Source organism: Salvelinus namaycush, unplaced genomic scaffold (assembly GCF_016432855.1).
Source record: "Salvelinus namaycush isolate Seneca unplaced genomic scaffold, SaNama_1.0 Scaffold12, whole genome shotgun sequence".
In the NCBI taxonomy this organism is placed as follows: domain Eukaryota; kingdom Metazoa; phylum Chordata; class Actinopteri; order Salmoniformes; family Salmonidae; genus Salvelinus; species Salvelinus namaycush.
Window position 1 is genome coordinate 905,230 of NW_024057897.1, and position 19,534 is coordinate 924,763.

Sequence of the window (19,534 nt, forward strand, 5' to 3'; positions counted from 1 at the left end):
CCCATATCACCAGTAGTATGTTTACCGTTAATTCCTATAATTTCTAATCTACAATGCTTGTTACTTTGGTTACGGTAGTTTATTTTAATGTATTCAATATATTATTCCAGTCTTCCTGTTCTCATTGTCTGAGTGGACACATTGTTTGCAGAGTGCACAACCTATGCTACACTTTGTGAGAATTTTTGGGGAGTTCGTTTCAGTCCATTTATGAGTTTTATCAATTCAATTTTGTCATTGTCTTTTGTTTGGAGTGCTCCTGTCAATGTTGAGTAAGGACTGGCACGCATAGACTACGTGGCCTGATTTACACATAGAAGTAGGCCTATAGGCTCCGTGGCCTGATTTACACATAGAAGTAGGCCTATAGGCTATGTGGCCTGATTTACACATAGAAGTAGGCCTATAGGCTACGTGGCCTGATTTACACATAGAAGTAGACCTATAGGCTACGTGGCCTGATTTACACATAGAAGTAGACCTATAGGCTACGTGGCCTGATTTACACATAGAAGTAGGCCTATAGGCTCCGTGGCCTGATTTACACAAAGTAGGCCTATAGGCTACGTGGCCTGATTTACACATAGAAGTAGACCTATAGGCTACGTGGCCTGATTTACACATAGAAGTAGACCTATAGGCTCCGTGGCCTGATTTACACATAGAAGTAGACCTATAGACTACGTGGCCTGTGTGCAAATGTAGGCATATATATGTGCTCATTTGGGGATCTGATTAGTATTTCTGATTGGCTTAATGCACCACCACTAATGACCTGTGGAGCTGCTCAAAGTAATGTTTTCTTCACCTCAAACAGCAAGCAAAAAAATTCTGTTTTTAGTTCCTCAATGTATTTGAAAAATATTTCCAGCTCTCGCCCTTTCAATAACCACTCAGCATGACAGGGAAAATGCTCTGATCCAGTGGGAATGTCATAAAAATAGGCTTCTCATTGTAACGCTCGTCTTCTTCCTCATCAGAGGAGGAGTAGTATGAAGGATCGGAGGACCACAATGCAGCGTGATGATTATCCATTTTAATAGAAAACTTAAACAACGAACAAAAACAATAAACCGACAAAATGAACGAAGACGAAACAGTCCCGTAACGTGAACACAGTAACAGGAACAATCACCCACAACCCACAATACAAAACAGGCTACCTAAATATGGTTCCCAATCAGAGACAACGACTAACACCTGCCTCTGATTGAGAACCATATCAGGCCAAACACATAGAAACAGACAAACTAGACATACAACATAGAATGCCCACTCAGATCACACCCTGACCAAACAAAACATAGAAACATACAAAGCAAACTATGGTCAGGGTGTGACACTCATCAGTGCTTGACTTGGACTGAAATAGGTTCCGGTACTCATTTTGGGTGTCAGTACTGTTTATATTTAGGTGCAGGAGCTCCACAATACCTTTGAGCTAATATTTATTAAGAGGAACAGGAGCTCAAGCAGTAGAACATTTGAGGTAAGCTCCTGCCCAAGTCAAGCACTACTTCTTATCCCTTGAGCAAATAGCCTACAGCTGTGTCTGTCCCAAGCTCGCTAGTGCAAGGTTTGGGCCAGACCCATTAATTGTATCAATGTTTAAAGTTTGTTGCAGACAGGCCATGTGCAGCCAATGTGATTTATAGGATATATTTTTTTTTAAATCAGGATATTTTCTGTTTTTATTTGTTTGCTGTATGCAGGCTATTTTTACATTGTTGGCAATGGCAATTTAAGTTACTTTTTAGGTTTATCATTTTAATTTAGATTTGGATGAAATTTGTTAACCACATGACAATGATTTTATGATAAGACCTTAAAAATTAAATGAAACCATTCCACGAACATGTGCATATGAAAACCATAACTGGCACGCAGATCAGTAGAAATGGTAAGATAAATTGTCATTTCCACATGAGAAAAGGCTGCAGACTCCTCGTGTAGCCTATTACCGGCAACTTCAGGAGAGTAATGGCAGAATCTGCTGGAGGAGAATAGTTGGGTCAGGTTTTTTTTCTTCTGGTTATCTAGATCTCTGGCGCCCTCTTGAGGCATCAACCCGTAAGCTTAAAGCATCAGACAAGCGCAATGCATATAGTTGATTTTATTAAAACACATGGTGTGTATAAATGGAAAAATGCACGTTTAAATGTTGAGCAATCGATTGGTCGAAATAACATGACTTTCGGTCAAGTAAGATTTTTATTTTTTTGTCGGACAGCCCTAACCCTTACAACTACTTAAATGTTGCAGCTATTAATTGTCCCATGAACAATCACCCATATTAGCAAACTTATTTCATTTCAAACTTCACATTTCTTTAGTAGGGCCCTATAGGTTATTTGGGTAATTCTGCGGAAATTGTGGATTTTGAAGAGCCAACATTACTTATTTTTTTACCAAAACTTAGTCAAGTTAACCCTTTACCATTCTAAATCAACATAAATCCCAGCTTAATGTATTTTAATATTTTTTGTCATTGGTGTTACCTATATTTTAGATGACAATTCAGGCTTTCCTGAATGTAATTTCACAATTTAATTTGCATATATAATCAGACAGAAGGTTTATGCTAATATGAAGAAATTCTTTTGATTATAAATCATTTATTTTAAACCGGTATGTGTAAAGTTCTATTGTGCGACATTTGTATATTTCTACCACGTGTTTGGTTTTAACATTAGAAATATTTCAGGTTGAGTCATCAAAATGTGATTACCATATTCTTAAAATGCTAATGAATGCAGCAGCAGCAGCAGCAGTTGGGTAGATACAGATTAACATGAACATTCAAATGATTTTATAACATGTTGATTATTATTATTTGACCCTGCTGGTCATCTATGAACATTTGAACATCTTGGCCATGTTCTGTTATCATCTCCCTTTGGCACAGCCAGAAGAGGATTGGCCACCCCTCATAGCCTGGTTCCTCTAGGTTTCTTCCTAGGTTCTGGCCTTTCTAGGGAGTTTTTCCTAGCCACCGTGCTTCTACACCTGCATTGCTTGCTGTTTGGGGTTTTAGGCTGGGTTTCTGTACAGCACTTTGAGATATCAGCTGAGGTAAGAAGGGCTTTATAAATAGATTTGATTGCGCTGACCTACTGGCAAGTGTCTTCACTGACATTTTCAACCTCTCCCTGTCTGAGTCTGTAATACCAACATGTTTCAAGCAGACCACCATAGTCCCTGTGCACAAGAACACTAAGGTAACCTGCCTAAATGACTACTAACCCGTAGCAATCACGTCTGTAGCAATGAAATGCTTTGAAAGGCTGGTCATGGGTCACATCAACACCATTATCCCAGAAACCCTACACCGACTCCAATTTGCATACCACACCAACAGATCCACAGATGATGCAATCTCTATTGCACTCCACACTGCCCTTTCACACCTGGACAAAAGGAACACCTATGTGAGAATGCTATTCATTGACTATAGCTCAGCGTTCAACACCATAGTCCCCTCAAAGCTCATCACTAAGTTAAGGACCCTGGGACTAAACACCTCCCTCTGCAACTGGATCCTGGACTTCCTGACGGGCCGCCACCAGGTGTTAAGATTAGGTAATAACAAGACTCCAGCCACCCTAGTCATAGACTGTTCTCTCTGCTACCGCACGGAAAGGGGTACCGGAGCACCAAGTCTAGGTCCAAGAGGCTTCTAAACAGCTTCTACCCCCAAGCCATGAGACTCCTGAACATCTAATCAAATGGCTACCCAGACTATTTGCATTGCCCCCCTCCTTCTACGCTGCTGCTACTCTCTGTTATCTATGCAGTCACTTTAATAACTCTACCTACATGTGCATATTACCTCAATTACCTCAACACCTGTGCCCCCGCACATTGACTCTGTACCAGTACCCCCTGTATTTAACTCCGCTATCTCTAGCCACTTTAATAATAAAAAATTTGATGAAATAAATGTATCACTAGTCACTTTAAAAGAATATAATGTTTACATTTATATAATGTTTACATACCCAACATTACTCATCTCATATGTATATACTGTACTCTATACCATCTACTGCATCTTGCCTATGCCATTTGGCCATCGCTCATCCATATATTTATATGTACATATTCTTATTCATTCCTTTACACTTGTGTGTATAAGGTAGTTGTTGTGAAATTGTTAGATTACTTGTTAGATATTACTGCACGGTCAGAACTAGAAGCACAAGCATTTCGCTACACTCGCATTAACATCTGCTAACCATGTGTATGTGACAAATAACATTTGATTTGTTATTTACTGCTGCTCTTTAATAATTTGTTATTCTTATCTCTTTATTTTTCCTTTTTTTTAGGTATTTTCTTAAAACTGCATTGTTGGTTAAGGGCTATTTACTATTGACTATTTTCTACATTGCAGAATAATAGTGAAGACATCAAAACTATGAAATAACACATACGGAATCATGTAGTAACCAAAAAAGTGTTAAACAAATCAAAATATATTTTTGATTTTAGATTCTTCAAAGTAACCACCCTTTGCCTTGATGACAGCTTTGCACACTCTTGGCATCCCTCTCTGAGATAGAAGAGTAGAGGCCTTTCTAAAGTTTCCTATGCCTAAGTTAGAAGTGGAGATGAAATGTGGATATGCTAAAGTTAGAAGGTTGTTACTCTCCTCAGGGCTGCAGCAGAGGTATCCATAACAGAGAGAAGTTAGAAGGGGGTTTCTCTCCTCAGGGCTGCAGCAGAGGTATCCATAACAGAGAGAAGTTAGAAGGGGGTTACTCTCCTCAGGGCTGCAGCAGAGGTATCCATAACAGAGAGAAGTTAGAAGGGGGTTACTCTCCTCAGGGCTGCAGCAGAGGTATCCATAACAGAGAGAAGTTAGAAGGGGGTTTCTCTCCTCAGGGCTGCAGCAGAGGTATCCATAACAGAGAGAAGTTAGAAGGGGGTTACTCTCCTCAGGGCTGCAGCAGAGGTATCCATAACAGAGAGAAGCCAGCGGAGCCGATCAGGCCAGAAGTGAAGAGCTCAGAGGGGAGGAGAGAGAATGGAGATAAAGCCTCGGGGTGACCCCTGTGTCATCCAGGCTCCTAAACCACTGGAGCTGATACATCGACCGAGGTAACACACACAAACCCACGCACATACACACACAGTTTGTATTTATCCTTAGTGATTTGGTGAGCGAGTTTATTAGCAAGTGCATCGGTGATGTTGTACCCACGGCGACTATTATAACCTTCCCCAACCAGAAACTGTGGATTGATGGCAGCATTCACGCAAAACTGAAAGCTTGAACCACTGCTTTTAATCAGGGCAAGGCGACCGGAAACTTGACCGAATACAAACAGTGTAGCTATTCCCTCAGCAAGGCAATCAAACAAGCTAAGCGTCAGTATAGAGACAAAGTAGAGTCGCAATTCAACAGCTCAGACACAAGAGGTATGTGGCAGGGTCTACAGTCAATCACAGATTACAAAAAGAAAACCAGCCCCGCCGTGGACCCCGATGTCTTGCTCCCAGACAAACGAAACAACTTCTTTGCTCGCTTTGAGGACAATAGTGCCACCGACACGGCCCGCTACCAAAACCTGCGGGCTCTCCTTCACCGCAGCCAACGTGAGTAAAACATTTAAACGTGTTAACCCTCGCAAGGCTGCCAGCCCAGACGGCATCCCTAGCCACGTCATCAGAGCATGCGCAGACCAGCTGGCTGGTGTGTTTACGGACATATTCAATCAATCCCTATCCCAGTCTGCTGTTCCCACATGCTTCAAGAGGGCCACCATTGTTCCTGTTCCCAAGAAAGCTAAGGTGTCTGTGTTTCAGTGGTGATGAGCCCCCGGCCAGACTTCAGCAGAAGGTGTTCTCCTCTCTGAGACAGGCTCTGGAGAAACTCCAGCAGGCAGAGATCAGCCAGCTTGAGAACACAGGTATGCTGCTGTAATAATGGACTTTTAACCTGGCTCTGATAGGATTGAGAGGTGGGTGGCTCATAGGCTCTCTCTCTCTCGGACGGGAGGATGTGAATATTGGCACATCCTGTAAGAATGGAGGCTGCTCCAAGGTAGAGTACTACTCCTGTTCATATTCTCATCATTTCCCAGTGTGTAGAGGTTACCAGGAGGTTACCAGTCAGGGTTCAGAGAGTAGCTCAGTGGTAGGATGAGATGTTTAGAGGAGTTTGATTATCTTTTTAGTGTGATCTATTGTTTATGGTGTGTATCCTGGTTTCTCTCGGTTGCAGTCTTTCTCTGGTCCAGGGAGTAACGAGAAGTGTAAACAACCACCCTGGAGTCCCCAACTTCCACGAGGGGTGAGACCCAAAAACACTTGATATTCTGACGCTAATATGTCCTCCTCCTGTCTAGTTTGTCTGGATAGATGTGTGATCAATGACTGTTGTTGGCCTCTGTTCTGTGCTGTCCCCTGTCTGTCAGGATGACGTTCTGGAGCTGCTGTAGGAGGAAGACATCAGCCCTTTAACTGTTTTCTGGCCCAGGAGGGCTGCACCACAGGAGATCACCTCTGGAGGACACCACCTCTGGAGGACACCAGATAAGGTCAGGACCCCTTCAGAGTTTAGTTCAGGCACTGACTCAGACAGCCTTAGGTACATACAATCAGAAGTGCCGATGGCCCCCTCTGACTTTTGCTCTCTCTCTCTACCTCTCTCACTCAACTCTACCTTTCGCTTTCTCTCTACACTCCATCTCTCTCTCTGTGTCTGTCTCCCTCTCCCCATGAGGATGAAGGTAGTACCATGTAGGTTTGATTGGCACCAGACTGGCAGCCAGGCCATCTTATTTATCTATGCCAAGAACTCTCTACCAGAGCTCAGCTATGCAGAGTCCAACAGCACCACGGTACACACCAAACACAGGCCTCTGGGGGGGGCTTTACTTGGCTCATCACGCTCTAGCGACTCCTTGTGGCGGACCGGGCGCCTGCAGGCTGACTTTGGTCATCAGTTGAACGGTGTTTCCTCCGACACATTGGTGCAGCTGGCTTCCGGGTTAAGCGAGCGGGTGTTAAGAAGTACGACTTGGTGGGTCATGTTTTGGAGGACGCATGACTTGACCTTCACCTCTCCCGAGCCCGTTGGGGAGTTGCAGCGTTGAGACCAGATCGTAATCACGAAATTAGGAAGAAAAGGGGGTAAAAAAAAGTACCAATTAGATCTCTAAGTAATCTCTTATTAAGTTACTAAGTAATTTAATAGGATCTCTGTGGTATTCATATAATTGATCTCCCTGTCATGTCTCCTAGGTGATATACTGGAGCCAATCACCTGGGCTCATCTGGACCTTCCCTCTCCCACAGACACGCACACTGAGAGGGGGAAGGAGAATGGAAAGTGGAATGCATAGAACCAGATAGAGAATGAAATCTAGCACAGGGTACATGCTGCTCCCATATGTTTGAATGAACCTGTACCCTGTTGATGGTAGGCTGATAGCAGTATGTATGTTGTATGTACGCTTTTTGTATTTAGCTCTAGAATTACACTGGGTACTAATGACACCGATGACATTCTACTCAGAATGCAGACTAAACTTCACTGCACTGAAACACTGTCTGAGGGCAATAACCATCAGGTCTTCCTACTACCTCTATCTTCTCACTGAAACACTGTCTGAAGGCAATAACCATCAGGTCTTCCTACTACCTCCTCTATATTCTCACTGAAACACTGTCTGAGGGCAATAACCACCAGGTCTTCCTACTACCTCTATCTTCTCACTGAAACACTGTCTGAGGGCAATAACCATCAGGTCTTCCTACTACCTCTATCTTCTCACTGAAACACTGTCTGAGGGCAATAACCATCAGGTCTTCCTACTACCTCCTCTATCTTCTCACTGAAACACTGTCTGAGGGCAATAACCATCAGGTCTTCCTACTACCTCTATCTTCTCACTGAAACACTGTCTGAAGGCATTAACCATCAGGTCTTCCTACTACCTCTATCTTCTCACTGAAACACTGTCTGAAGGCATTAACCATCAGGTCTTCCTACTACCTCCTCTATCTTCTCACTGAAACACTGTCTGAGGGCAATAACCATCAGGTCTTCCTACTACCTTCTCTATCTTCTCACTGAAACACTGTCTGAAGGCAATAACCATCAGGTCTTCCTACTACCTCCTCTATCTTCTCACTGAAACACTGTCTGAGGGCAATAACCATCAGGTCTTCCTACTACCTCCTCTATCTTCTCACTGAAACACTGTCTGAGGGCAATAACCATCAGGTCTTCCTACTACCTCCTCTATCTTCTCACTGAAACACTGTCTGAAGGCATTAACCATCAGGTCTTCCTACTACCTCCTCTATCTTCTCACTGAAACACTGTCTGAGGGCAATAACCATCAGGTCTTCCTACTACCTCTATCTTCTCACTGAAACACTGTCTGAAGGCATTAACCATCAGGTCTTCCTACTACCTCCTCTATCTTCTCACTGAAACACTGTCTGAAGGCAATAACCATCAGGTCTTCCTACTACCTCCTCTATCTTCTCACTGAAACACTGTCTGAAGGCAATAACCATCAGGTCTTCCTACTACCTCCTCTATCTTCTCACTGAAAGGAGATCCAGGCAGCTATCACCATAGAAACCCTCATCTGGATCTGTAACTACAGTATCAGGATCTGTAACTACAGTATCAGGATCTGTAACTAATGGATCAGGATCTGTAACTAATGGATCAGGATCTGTAACTAATGGATCAGGATCTGTAACTAATGGATCTGGATCTGTAACTAATGGATCAGGATCTGTAGCTACAGTATCAGGATCTGTAACTAATGGATCAGGATCTGTAACTAATGGATCAGGATCTGTAGCTACAGTATCAGGATCTGTAACTATTGGATCAGGATCTGTAACTAATGGATCAGGATCTGTAGCTACAGTATCAGGATCTGTAACTAATGTATCAGGATCTGTAGCTAATGGATCAGGATCTGTAGCTAATGGATCAGGATCTGTAGCTATTGGATCAGGATCTGTAACTAATGGATCAGGATCTGTAACTAATGGATCAGGATCTGTAACTAATGGATCAGGATCTGTAACTAATGGATCAGGATCTGTAACTAATGGATCAGGATCTGTAACTAATGGATCAGGATCTGTAGCTATTGGATCAGGATCTGTAACTATTGGATCAGGATCTGTAACTAATGGATCAGGATCTGTAACTAATGAGCAATTAGGTACAGCGAGTCAGAAGTTCTCGACCACACGCGCACACACACACACATGGATCAGTCCTCCTGTTCTTTGTTAAGTGCATTTGAGACTGTGTGGCATTTTATTGATATCAGCTTCCTTCCAGCGAATTTAACTGGTCAAACGATGTTCTCTTACCTTCATCATGGTCGTGTTTTAACTGTCTTTGTTTTGGGTTGTTTTACAGCACATCTGAAATCTGTGATTTAGTTTCACTCTTTGCTATCACACAATGTGCTATCACACAAACTTAATAAAACTCTGCACCTACATTGTAATTACACTGCTGAGGATGGGCTATCTTTATACCAGAGGGATGAAGTTCACAAACCATTACTTCATTAAAAGTCTGTTTTTATTTTCAAAATGGTGCAGTTTTACTAAAAGCAGCCAGATAGCGATGGGAGAGGATGTGGCCTCAGACTACTGGCTCAGATAAAGCATGGAGTGTAAGGCAGGGCTGGTGTGTCTTTCTCAGGTGCTGTGTGTGTGTGTGTGTGTGAGATCTTTTTTTTAGGCAGGGGGTGTGAGTGTCATGGCGGCAGCTTGGACGGTAAACGCAGCGATGCTGATCTGTCGCCTCACTTCGTCCCACGCCTGTTTGGGATTGGCTGTACGCTCAATGTCGAACAGCGCATCATAAATGCCAGGGAAGGACTCGCCAGCATATTTATTATGACTGCTGGGAGCAAAGATCACATGTCTGGAGAGAGGGAAGAGGGTGAGAGAAAATAAAATCTGATTCTAAACTGATCATGAAGACATTACACAGCACTGAGTATGTGCTGTAGCTGGCTCTCACCTGTAGAACGGTCGGCCAGGTAAACCTAGCGGGTCCACGAAGGCTCTCTCCAGGTACATTAGCTGGTCATTGACCATACGTATCTGTATAGGGCTGAGAGAGTAGGGGGAACACACCTGTTAACACACTTCCACAACCTATGAAGACACGCTAGAAAGCACACACACACACACACGCGCTCTTACTCTGTCCTGTCCAGAGTGTTGAGACGCTCATGGAAGTCCCTAGCAGCCACAGTGAAGTTCTCCACCGCAGAGAACAGAGAATCTGGACAAAAACAAATTAGACTTTGTAGGTGATGGGGGATTCAGAATGAGTGTCTTTGTATGTAAACGTGTGTGTGTTTTCTCTTACCGAATGATACCCCGTATTTCACAAGAGCATCTGGGTGTTTCTGTCCCAGCTGAGCGATGGTGTGGGCGTACTTTGTCAGAGAGCCAGCGTATTGATTGGCATCCAGGGGGAGGAGCTGTGAATCAGCCAATAGGAAGATGAGGCCTCCCCTGACCTGAGCTACGGCTCTGAGCTTCCGGAAGGAAGGGTCGTAGAACCTCTCCACCAACTCAAAGGTCTCATACACACTGTGATACACTGGGTAGCTGCTGTACCGCTCTGTCTTCTACAAAGTAGAATACACACACCGCTTTGTTTGCATGAAAAAACATGAACGGTTTTTCCTACTTTAAATGCCCGATGATGACCCCCATGTTGGTGGAGGTGGGCTATTGTATTGCATCAAAAGGACATCTGCAATGTGCTCCTGTCTCCAGGTTCACCCGTCAGCCCCCCAGAACAATGTCCCTCTCACCCTGTTCTTGGTGTATCGGGCCCTGCCTGCTGCGATGCCCAGTCGGATAAAATACGCCTCAAAGTCACTGCCTGAACCCAGCTTACTGATCCTACAGGGTGGGAGGGAGAGAGGGAGGGACAGAGGGAGAGAGGGAGAGAGGGAGGGAGGGAGGGAGGGAGGGGGAGAGAGAAAGAGAAAAAACCACAAAAGGTTGGTTCATAATTGTAATTGTTTATACACCAAATTAGTCAGTCTGGATAAGAGCATCTGCTAAATGACAAAAATCTAAAATGTAAATAAAATCAATCAATAAAAGTGCATGTGATCAGAGTGATAAGTCTATTGTGGTTGGTAGTGGGTCTGACCGGGGTGCATCGCGGTCATCTGTCCAGTTGTCGCGCTTGTGCCAGCTCTCATACAGAGACAACCCCTCCTCTCCCTCCTCTGGACTGGACACCTACAGAGAGGTATTGTTGTGTTATAGTCTGGAACTATGTCGGTCTACACCCTGTGAAAGTAACCACCTCTTCTGTTTACTTCTGTATCATGTCCCCTAATCTTTTGAATGGGTTTGATCAAATTCATCAAAACGCAGTCATTTAATATATACAGTACCAGTCAAGTCTGGACACATCTACTCATTCAAGGGTTTTTCTTTATTTTTACTATTTTCTACATTGTAGAATAATAGTGAAGACATCAAAACTATGAAATAACACAAATGGAATCATGTAGTAACTAAAAAAAAGTGTTAAACAAATCAAAATATATTTTAGATTCGTCAAAGTAACCACCCTTTGCCTTGATGACAGCTTTACACACTCTTGCCATTCTCTCAACCAGCTTCATGAAGTAGTCACCTGGAATGCATTTCAATTAACAGGTGTGCCTTGTTAAAAGTTAATTTGTGGAATTTCTTTCCTTCTTGATGCGTTTGAGCCAACCAGTTGTGTTGTGACAAGGTAGGGGTGGTATACAGGAGATAGCCCTATTTGGTAAAAGACCAAGTCCATATTATGGCAAGAACAGCTCAAATAATCAAAGAGAAACAACAGTCCATCATTACTTTAAAACATGAAGGTCAGTCATTTCAGAAAATTTCAAGAACTTTGAAATTTGAACTATCTTCAAGTGCAGACGCAAAAGCCATCAAGCACTATGATGAAACTGGGAAGACCGAGAGTTACCTCTGCTGCAGAGGATAAATTCATTAGAGTTAACTGCACCTCAGATTGCAGCCCAAATAAATGCTTCACAGAGTTCAAGTAATAGACACATCTCAACATCAACTGTTCAGAGGAGACTGCATGAATCAGGCAATCATTGTCAGATTGCTGCAAAGAAACAACTACTAAAGGACACCAATGACAAGAGACTTGCTTGGGCCAAGAAACACGAGCAATGGACATTGCTGGAAATCTTTGGTCTAATGAGTCCACATTTGAGATTTTTGGTTTCAACTGCTGTGTCTTTGTGAGACGTAGAGTAGGTGAACGGATGATCTCCGCATGTGTGGTTCCCACCGTGAAGCATGGAGGTGTGATGGTGTGGGGGTGCTTTGCTGGTGACACTGTCTGTGATTTACTTACAATTCAAGGCACAGCATTCTGCAGCGATACGCCCATCCCATCTGGTTTGCGCTTAGGGACTATAATTTGTTTTTCAACAGGATAATGACCCAAAACACACCTCCAGGCTGTGTAACGGCTATTTGACCAAGAAGGAGAGTGATGGAGTGCTGCATCAGATGACCTGGCCTCCACAATCACCCGACCTCAACCCAATTGAGATGGTTTGGGATGTGTTGGACCGCAGAGTGAAGGAAAAGCAGCCAACAAGTGCTCAGCATATGTGGGAACTCCTTCAAAACTGTTGGAAAAGCATTCCTCATGAAGCTGGTTGAGAGAATGCCAAGAGTGTGCAAAGCTGTCATCAAGGCAAAGCGTGGCTACTTTGAAGAATCTAAAATATATTTTGAATTGTTTAACACTTTTTTGGTTACTAGATGATTCCATATGTGTTATTTCATCGTTTTGATGTCTTCACTATTATTCTACAATGTAGAAAATAGTCAAAATAAAGAAAAACCCTTGAATAAGTAGGTGTGTCCAAACTTTTCACTGGTACTGTATATTGTGAGGGCATTTTGAAGTTAAACCTTACTAATGCTTGTGTACTAAAACATCTGTCTATAAGCCTAGGCATTGGGTTTGAGATTGTCATATAAACTAACTCACAGAAGATAGAAAAGTGTGTATGCTCATTAATAGAGGCCTGTCCTGACTGTTTGAGTGTATAGAATGACCCCATGATGTCTGGCCACAGCCAAGAATTGCCAGAAACGGACTGGTTCCTCTTGATCGGAGACAGAGTAAAGGTTATATCCCAGTAACAGAGCTCTTGTTCTGTTTGGAGCCTGTATCTGGGCCAAAGACTCATGTTTTCTGTGTGTGTGACCAGTACAACCATACATCATCTGGGCCGACAGTCAAAGGCGCTTGCTTGCCCAACTTGGGGGAACCGTTGAGCTACTGTTAGAGGAAGTATGTATGGAGTGTCATCCTGTCATTCTGGCCGATATTGTCCTCTCAGTTGCGACAGAGTGAGGCAACCTTTTCCCCTAGTTGTCTCCCCTCACACACACACATACACATACATAGGGTCACGTGTTTTGCAGATGCTTGCATGGGGTAGCGTGACTATATAAATGTTCCTGTACTCTGTACATGAGGCTCTCACTCCATCTCACCTGTGTGGCTGGGGCGACCAGCCTCCTTATTATAATACGTTTTTAATAAAAGTAATATCTTGACTAATTATTGATTTTGCCTCTCCTCATTATTAGTTAAAGGTAGAATTTCCACCACAATATAAAATTACATTTGTGTTTGTGGATGAATTATACTTCTGCCAGAAGCCTTATATGAAGTTTCTGTGCTGAAAACCATTCGTTATGTTTTTGCCCATTGAATACATTCAAAAAGTGTTCAAAAGTTCAAAAACTACAACGCTACTTCCTGGAAAGCAACGCGCCACAGTGTAATCCTGAAATAGACAGTTGATAGACAGCTGATTCAAGTTTACCTGTTTGGTGATGTCGTACACCAAGGTGTGGAGAGAGGGAGTGCAGTCTATCCTCAATGTGTACATACCTGCAACACACAAAGAAACACACACACCTGAGTGTCATTTTCACATGTGACAACCCACACAACCCCCCCCAACACACACACACAAACTCACCCTCTATCGCTGAGTCTGCATTGATGTAAGCCACTGCTCTCTGCTGCAGCACTTTGGCGTTTTCCTGTCAAGGAGAAAGAGACAGGACAGACATTTATATTAGAGTTTAATCCACTCTGTTAACAGAGCACTACAGTACACGTTTCCCTCACCACAACCTCACATAATGTGTGTAGTACCTCAGCCCACTCTGTTGATCCCAGCAGTCCAAACTCCTCTGCATCCCAACTGGCAAATACTATGGTCCTCCTGGGCCTCCAGCCTATAGTACACACACACACACACACACACACACACACACACACACACACACACACACACACACACACACACACACACACACACACACACACACACACACACACACACACACACACACACACAGCAAGTCCAGAGAAAACACACACTGGGTCAAATGCATTGAATCTCTAAAATATACAGCACTTCTCGGAGTCAAACATAATATGAGGAAACAGGCCTGATAGAACATTCTACAACATGACTGAGAACTACTCCAGACTGCTACAGTATGGGAACATTCTAGAACAATACAGAGATCTACTCCAGACTGCTACAGTATGGGAACATTCTAGAACAATACAGAGAACTACTCCAGACTGCTACAGTATGAGAACATTCTAGAACAATACAGAGAACTACTCCAGACTGCTACAGCATGGGAACATTCTAGAACAATACAGAGAACTACTCCAGACTGCTACAGTATGAGAACATTCTAGAACAATACAGAGAACTACTCCAGACTGCTACAGTTTGGGAACATTCTAGAACAATACAGAGAACTACTCCAGACTGCTACAGTATGGGAACATTCTAGAACAATACAGAGAACTACTCCAGACTGCTACAGCATGGGAACATTCTAGAACAATACAGAGAACTACTCCAGACTGCTACAGCATGGGAACATTCTAGAACAATACAGAGAACTACTCCAGACTGCTACAGCATGGGACCAGTCATCCTTACAGAGTTTTGCATGCAGATTACACCTGTGTCTGCTGTTTTATGTTTTTATGATGCAGCTGCAGTCATAAAGACTTGTCTCAGCACATAGTGGTTTGTGTGTGTGTGTGTGTGTGTGTGTTTAAATGCATGTTAATCTGACCCCCACACACACACCTTTTCTGAGCAGTTTCCCGGCGCTCCTTACACTCTCGTGCACCACGGCTGCTCCCGTTACCGGGTCGATCCCCCCGAACACCCAGGCATCCCGGTGGCCCCCCAGGATCACATAGCGGTCTGCCAACAATGGAAAGAGGGGGGGGGGGGGGGGCACAATCACCATCTACGGTGCTCCTAATTCTGTTGTGAATCAAGTGTTGTGCCAGGTATTTGAAACAAAACAGTGATGATAGTTGTTGGTGTTGAGTTGTGTAGAGGAAGCTCCAGACTGTGTACAGCCAGCTCTGAACTGTCTCCCAACGTCCTGTCCCCTGGCTTCCATAAAGCCGGTCAACAGGCCCTTACTAGAACATTCAGAGAAGGCTGTGGGAAGTGGTACCTGGCTCCACGGCCCCTCGTAACCTCCCGATGACGTTGTATATCCGGGTCACCTGGTTGTTGGTGTGGATGTTCATACGCACCTTCCTGAGAACCACAGAGAGGAGACAGAGAGGAAACAGAGACAGAGACAGAGAGGAGACAGAGAGGAAACAGACAGAGAGGAAACAGACAGAGAGGAAACAGACAGAGAGGAAACAGACACAGAGAGGAAACAGACAGAGAGGAAACAGACAGAGAGGAAACAGACAGAGAGGAAACAGAGACAGAGAGGAAACAGAGACAGAGAGGAGACAGAGACAGAGAGGAAACAGAGACAGAGAGGAGACAGAGAGAGAGAGGAGACAGAGACAGAGAGGAAACAGAGACAGAGAGGAGACAGAGACAGAGAGGAGACAGAGACAGAGAGGAGACAGAGACAGAGAGGAAACAGAGACAGAGAGGAGACAGAGAGGAGACAGAGAGGAAACAGAGACAGAGAGGAGACAGAGACAGAGAGGAGACGGAGAGGAAACAGAGACAGAGAGGAGACAGAGACAGAGAGGAGACAGAGAGGAAACAGAGACAGAGAGGAGACAGAGAGGAAACAGAGACAGAGAGGAGACAGAGACAGAGAGGAAACAGAGACAGAGAGGAGACAGAGACAGAGAGGAAACAGAGACAGAGAGGAGACAGAGAGGAGACAGAGAGGAAACAGAGACAAAGAGGAGACAGAGACAGAGAGGAAACAGAGACAGAGACAGAGAGGAGACAGAGAGGAAACAGAGACAGAGAGGAGACAGAGACAGAGAGGAAACAGAGACAGAGAGGAAACAGAGACAAAGAGGAAACAGAGAAGAGAGGAGACAGAGACAGAGGGGAGACAGGGACAGAGAGGAAACAGAGACAGAGAGGAGACAGAGACAGAGAGGAGACAGAGAGGAAACAGAGACAGAGAAGAGACAGAGAGGAGACAGAGAGGAGACAGAGAGAGGACAGAGACGAGACAGAGACAGAGAGGAGACAGAAAGGAGACATAGACAGAGAGGAGACAGAAAGGAGAAGAGAGGAGACAGAGACAGAGAGGAGACAGAGACAGAGAGGAGACAGAGACAGAGAGGAGACAGAAAGGAGACAGAGACAGAGAAGAGACATAGAAGAAACAGAGACAGAGGAGACAGGGACAGAGAGGAGACAGAGACAGAGAGGAGACAGAGAGGAAACAGAGACAGAGAAGAGACAGAGAGGAGACAGAGAGGAGACAGAGACAGAGGAGACAGAAAGGAGACAGAGACAGAGAGGAGACAGAAAGGAGACAGAGAGGAGACAGAGACAGAGAGGAGACAGAGAGGAGACAGAGACAGAGAGGAGACAGAGAGGAGACAGAGACAGAGAGGAGACAGAGAGGAGACAGAGACAGAGAGGAGACAGAGACAGAGAGGAGACAGAGACAGAGAGGAGACAGAAATGAGACAGAGAGGAGACAGAGACAGAGAGGAGACAGAGACAGAGAGGAGACAGAGACAGAGAGGAGACAGAAAGGAGACAGAGAGGAGACAGAGACAGAGAGGAGACAGAGACAGAGAGGAGACAGAGACAGAGAGGAGACAGAGACAGAGAGGAGACAGAAAGGAGACAGAGACAGAGAAGAGACAGAGAGGAAACAGAGACAGAGAGGAGACAGGGACAGAGAGGAGACAGAGACAGAGAGGAGACAGAGAGGAAACAGAGACAGAGAAGAGACAGAGAGGAGACAGAGACAGAGAGGAGACAGAAAGGAGACAGAGACAGAGAGGAGACAGAAAGGAGACAGAGAGGAGACAGAGACAGAGAGGAGACAGAGAGGAGACAGAGACAGAGAGGAGACAGAGACAGAGAGGAGACAGAGACAGAGAGGAGACAGAGACAGAGAGGAGACAGAGACAGAGAGGAGACAGAAAGGAGACAGAGAGGAGACAGAGACAGAGAGGAGACAGAGACAGAGAGGAGACAGAGACAGAGAGGAGACAGAGAGGAGACAGAGAGGAGACAGAGACAGAGAGGAGACAGAGAGGAGACAGAGACAGAGACAGAGAGGAGACAGAGACAGAGAGGAGACAGAGACAGAAAGGAGACAGAGAGGAGACAGAGACAGAGAGGAGACAGAGACTCTACATTGATGTTGTTTCAGTAATCCCAATTCTCCTCCACTGTTGTTGATGGGAACAAAGAGAGCCCCTCCCTCACCCCTAGCCTTGGTGCCAATCTGTTCCTCTTCTCTTACCAACTCCTTATGGAATCGTCATGCAGAACATGTTTGTCTTGACAATGACAATGGTGTAGGCAAAAGCACAAACAGATCTGGGAGCAGGCTACCTCTGCCCTACTCGTTGTGTGAAAATGTGTGTGTGTGTCAATCTCTCTCTCACAGAACACAGAAGGAGCCTCTATTCTACTGCTCTGGGCAACACTCCAGAGAATTAGAGAGAGAGAGGGGACGGCCTTCCGAGTGGCGCAGTGATCTAAGGCACTGCATCGCAGAGTTTCGGCGTCACTACAGCCTGGGGTTCGACTACAGCTGTGGCACAACCCGCCGTGACTGGGTGTCCCATAGCGTCATCCGGGTTAGGGGAGGGTTTGGCCGAGGGGGGGGGGCTTTACTTGGCTCATTGCGCTCTAGTGACTCCTTGTGGCGGGTTAAGTGAGCGGGTGTTAAGAAGTGCGGCTTGGCAGGTTATGTTTCGGAGGACGCATGACTTGACCTTCACCTCTCCTGAGCCTGTTAGGGAGTTGCAGCGATGAGACCAGATCGTAATCACCAAATAGGGGGTATTAACCTGTTTGGCGTGCAAGCCCGATGTCGGTACACTTATGACAACAGCCACTTCAAGTGCAGGGCGCGAAATTCAAAATATATATTTTTTAAATATTTAACTTTCACACATTAACAAGTCCAATACAGCATATGAAAGGTACACATCTCGTGAATCCAGCCAACATGTCCGATTTTTAAAATGTTTTACAGGGAAGACAAAATATGTAAATCTATTAGCTAACCACGTTAGCAAAAGACTCCACTTTTATTACTCCATCAGTTTTTGACTCCATCAGTAGCTATCACAAATTCGGCCAAATAAAGATATAAATAGCCACTAACCAAGAAACAACCTCATCAGATGACAGTCTGATAACATATTTATTGTATAGCATATGTTTTTCTCGAAAAATGTGCATATTTCAGGTATAAATCATAGTTTACATTGCAGCTACATTCAGAAATTGCACCGAAAGCAGCCATAATATTTACAGACACCAACGTCAAATACCTAATTACTCATCATAAAACATTTCTGAAAAATACATAGTGTACAGCAAATGAAAGACAGGCATCTTGTGATGCCAGACAATATTTCCGATTTATTAAGTGTTTTACAGCGAAAACAAAATGTTGCGTTATATTAGCTTAGCACAATAGCCAGAAACACTTGGGCGCCGGCGACTACGACAGATATATGAAATAACATCATAAATTGGGTCTTACTTTTGCTGATCTTTCATCAGAATGTTGAACAAGGTGTCCTTTGTCCAGATGAGTCGTTGTTTGGATTCAGAATGGCAACTTTCTCTCTCCATTTAGCAAGCGCGCTAGCCGGGTTGCACGGATCTCTCCATGTAAACAAACGGAAGAGAACGGAACACGGCAAAACTCCCGAAAAAATTTCAATAATCTGATGAAACTATATTGAAAAAACATACTTTACGATGATATGGTGACATGTATCAAATAAAATCAAAGCCGGAAATAATAGTCGCCTATAACGTCAGCAAAACAAAAGGCAACCCCACTGTCCAAATCGCGTTCTTCAGAGTACCGGAACTGGGGTACACGTCATTCCAAGAGGATTTATTCTATCCCAGATCGAGATAATCACCTAATTTCTTCTCTCACAGCCTTCTTGACACCCAGAGGAAGGTCTATGACGTGCATGTATACTAATAGG

General features: G+C 44.3%; 1 protein-coding gene across 3 annotated transcripts in view; it reads right to left on the bottom strand.

Annotated features, from left to right (window-relative positions):
- Positions 1–9,553: 9,553 nt before the first annotated feature.
- The window catches only part of naalad2 (N-acetylated alpha-linked acidic dipeptidase 2), a 21,057-nt gene continuing 11,076 nt past the window's right edge, over positions 9,554–19,534 (bottom strand). For 2 of the 3 annotated variants that reach the window (XM_038982516.1, XM_038982517.1), the window contains 11 exons: positions 15,577–15,662; positions 15,195–15,314; positions 14,231–14,313; positions 14,052–14,115; positions 13,893–13,960; positions 11,174–11,265; positions 10,827–10,917; positions 10,373–10,637; positions 10,204–10,285; positions 10,019–10,111; positions 9,554–9,919 (listed from right to left, as the gene is read on the bottom strand). In XM_038982516.1, the coding sequence (XP_038838444.1) occupies positions 9,730–9,919; positions 10,019–10,111; positions 10,204–10,285; positions 10,373–10,637; positions 10,827–10,917; positions 11,174–11,265; positions 13,893–13,960; positions 14,052–14,115; positions 14,231–14,313; positions 15,195–15,314; positions 15,577–15,662 (1,234 nt within the window). In that variant the 3' untranslated portion in view covers positions 9,554–9,729. Of the gene's footprint in view, positions 9,920–10,018; positions 10,638–10,826; positions 10,918–11,173; positions 11,266–13,892; positions 13,961–14,051; positions 14,116–14,230; positions 14,314–15,194; positions 15,315–15,576; positions 15,663–19,534 lie in introns of all 3 variants that reach the window. The other variant, XR_005474405.1, reaches the window with a different exon arrangement.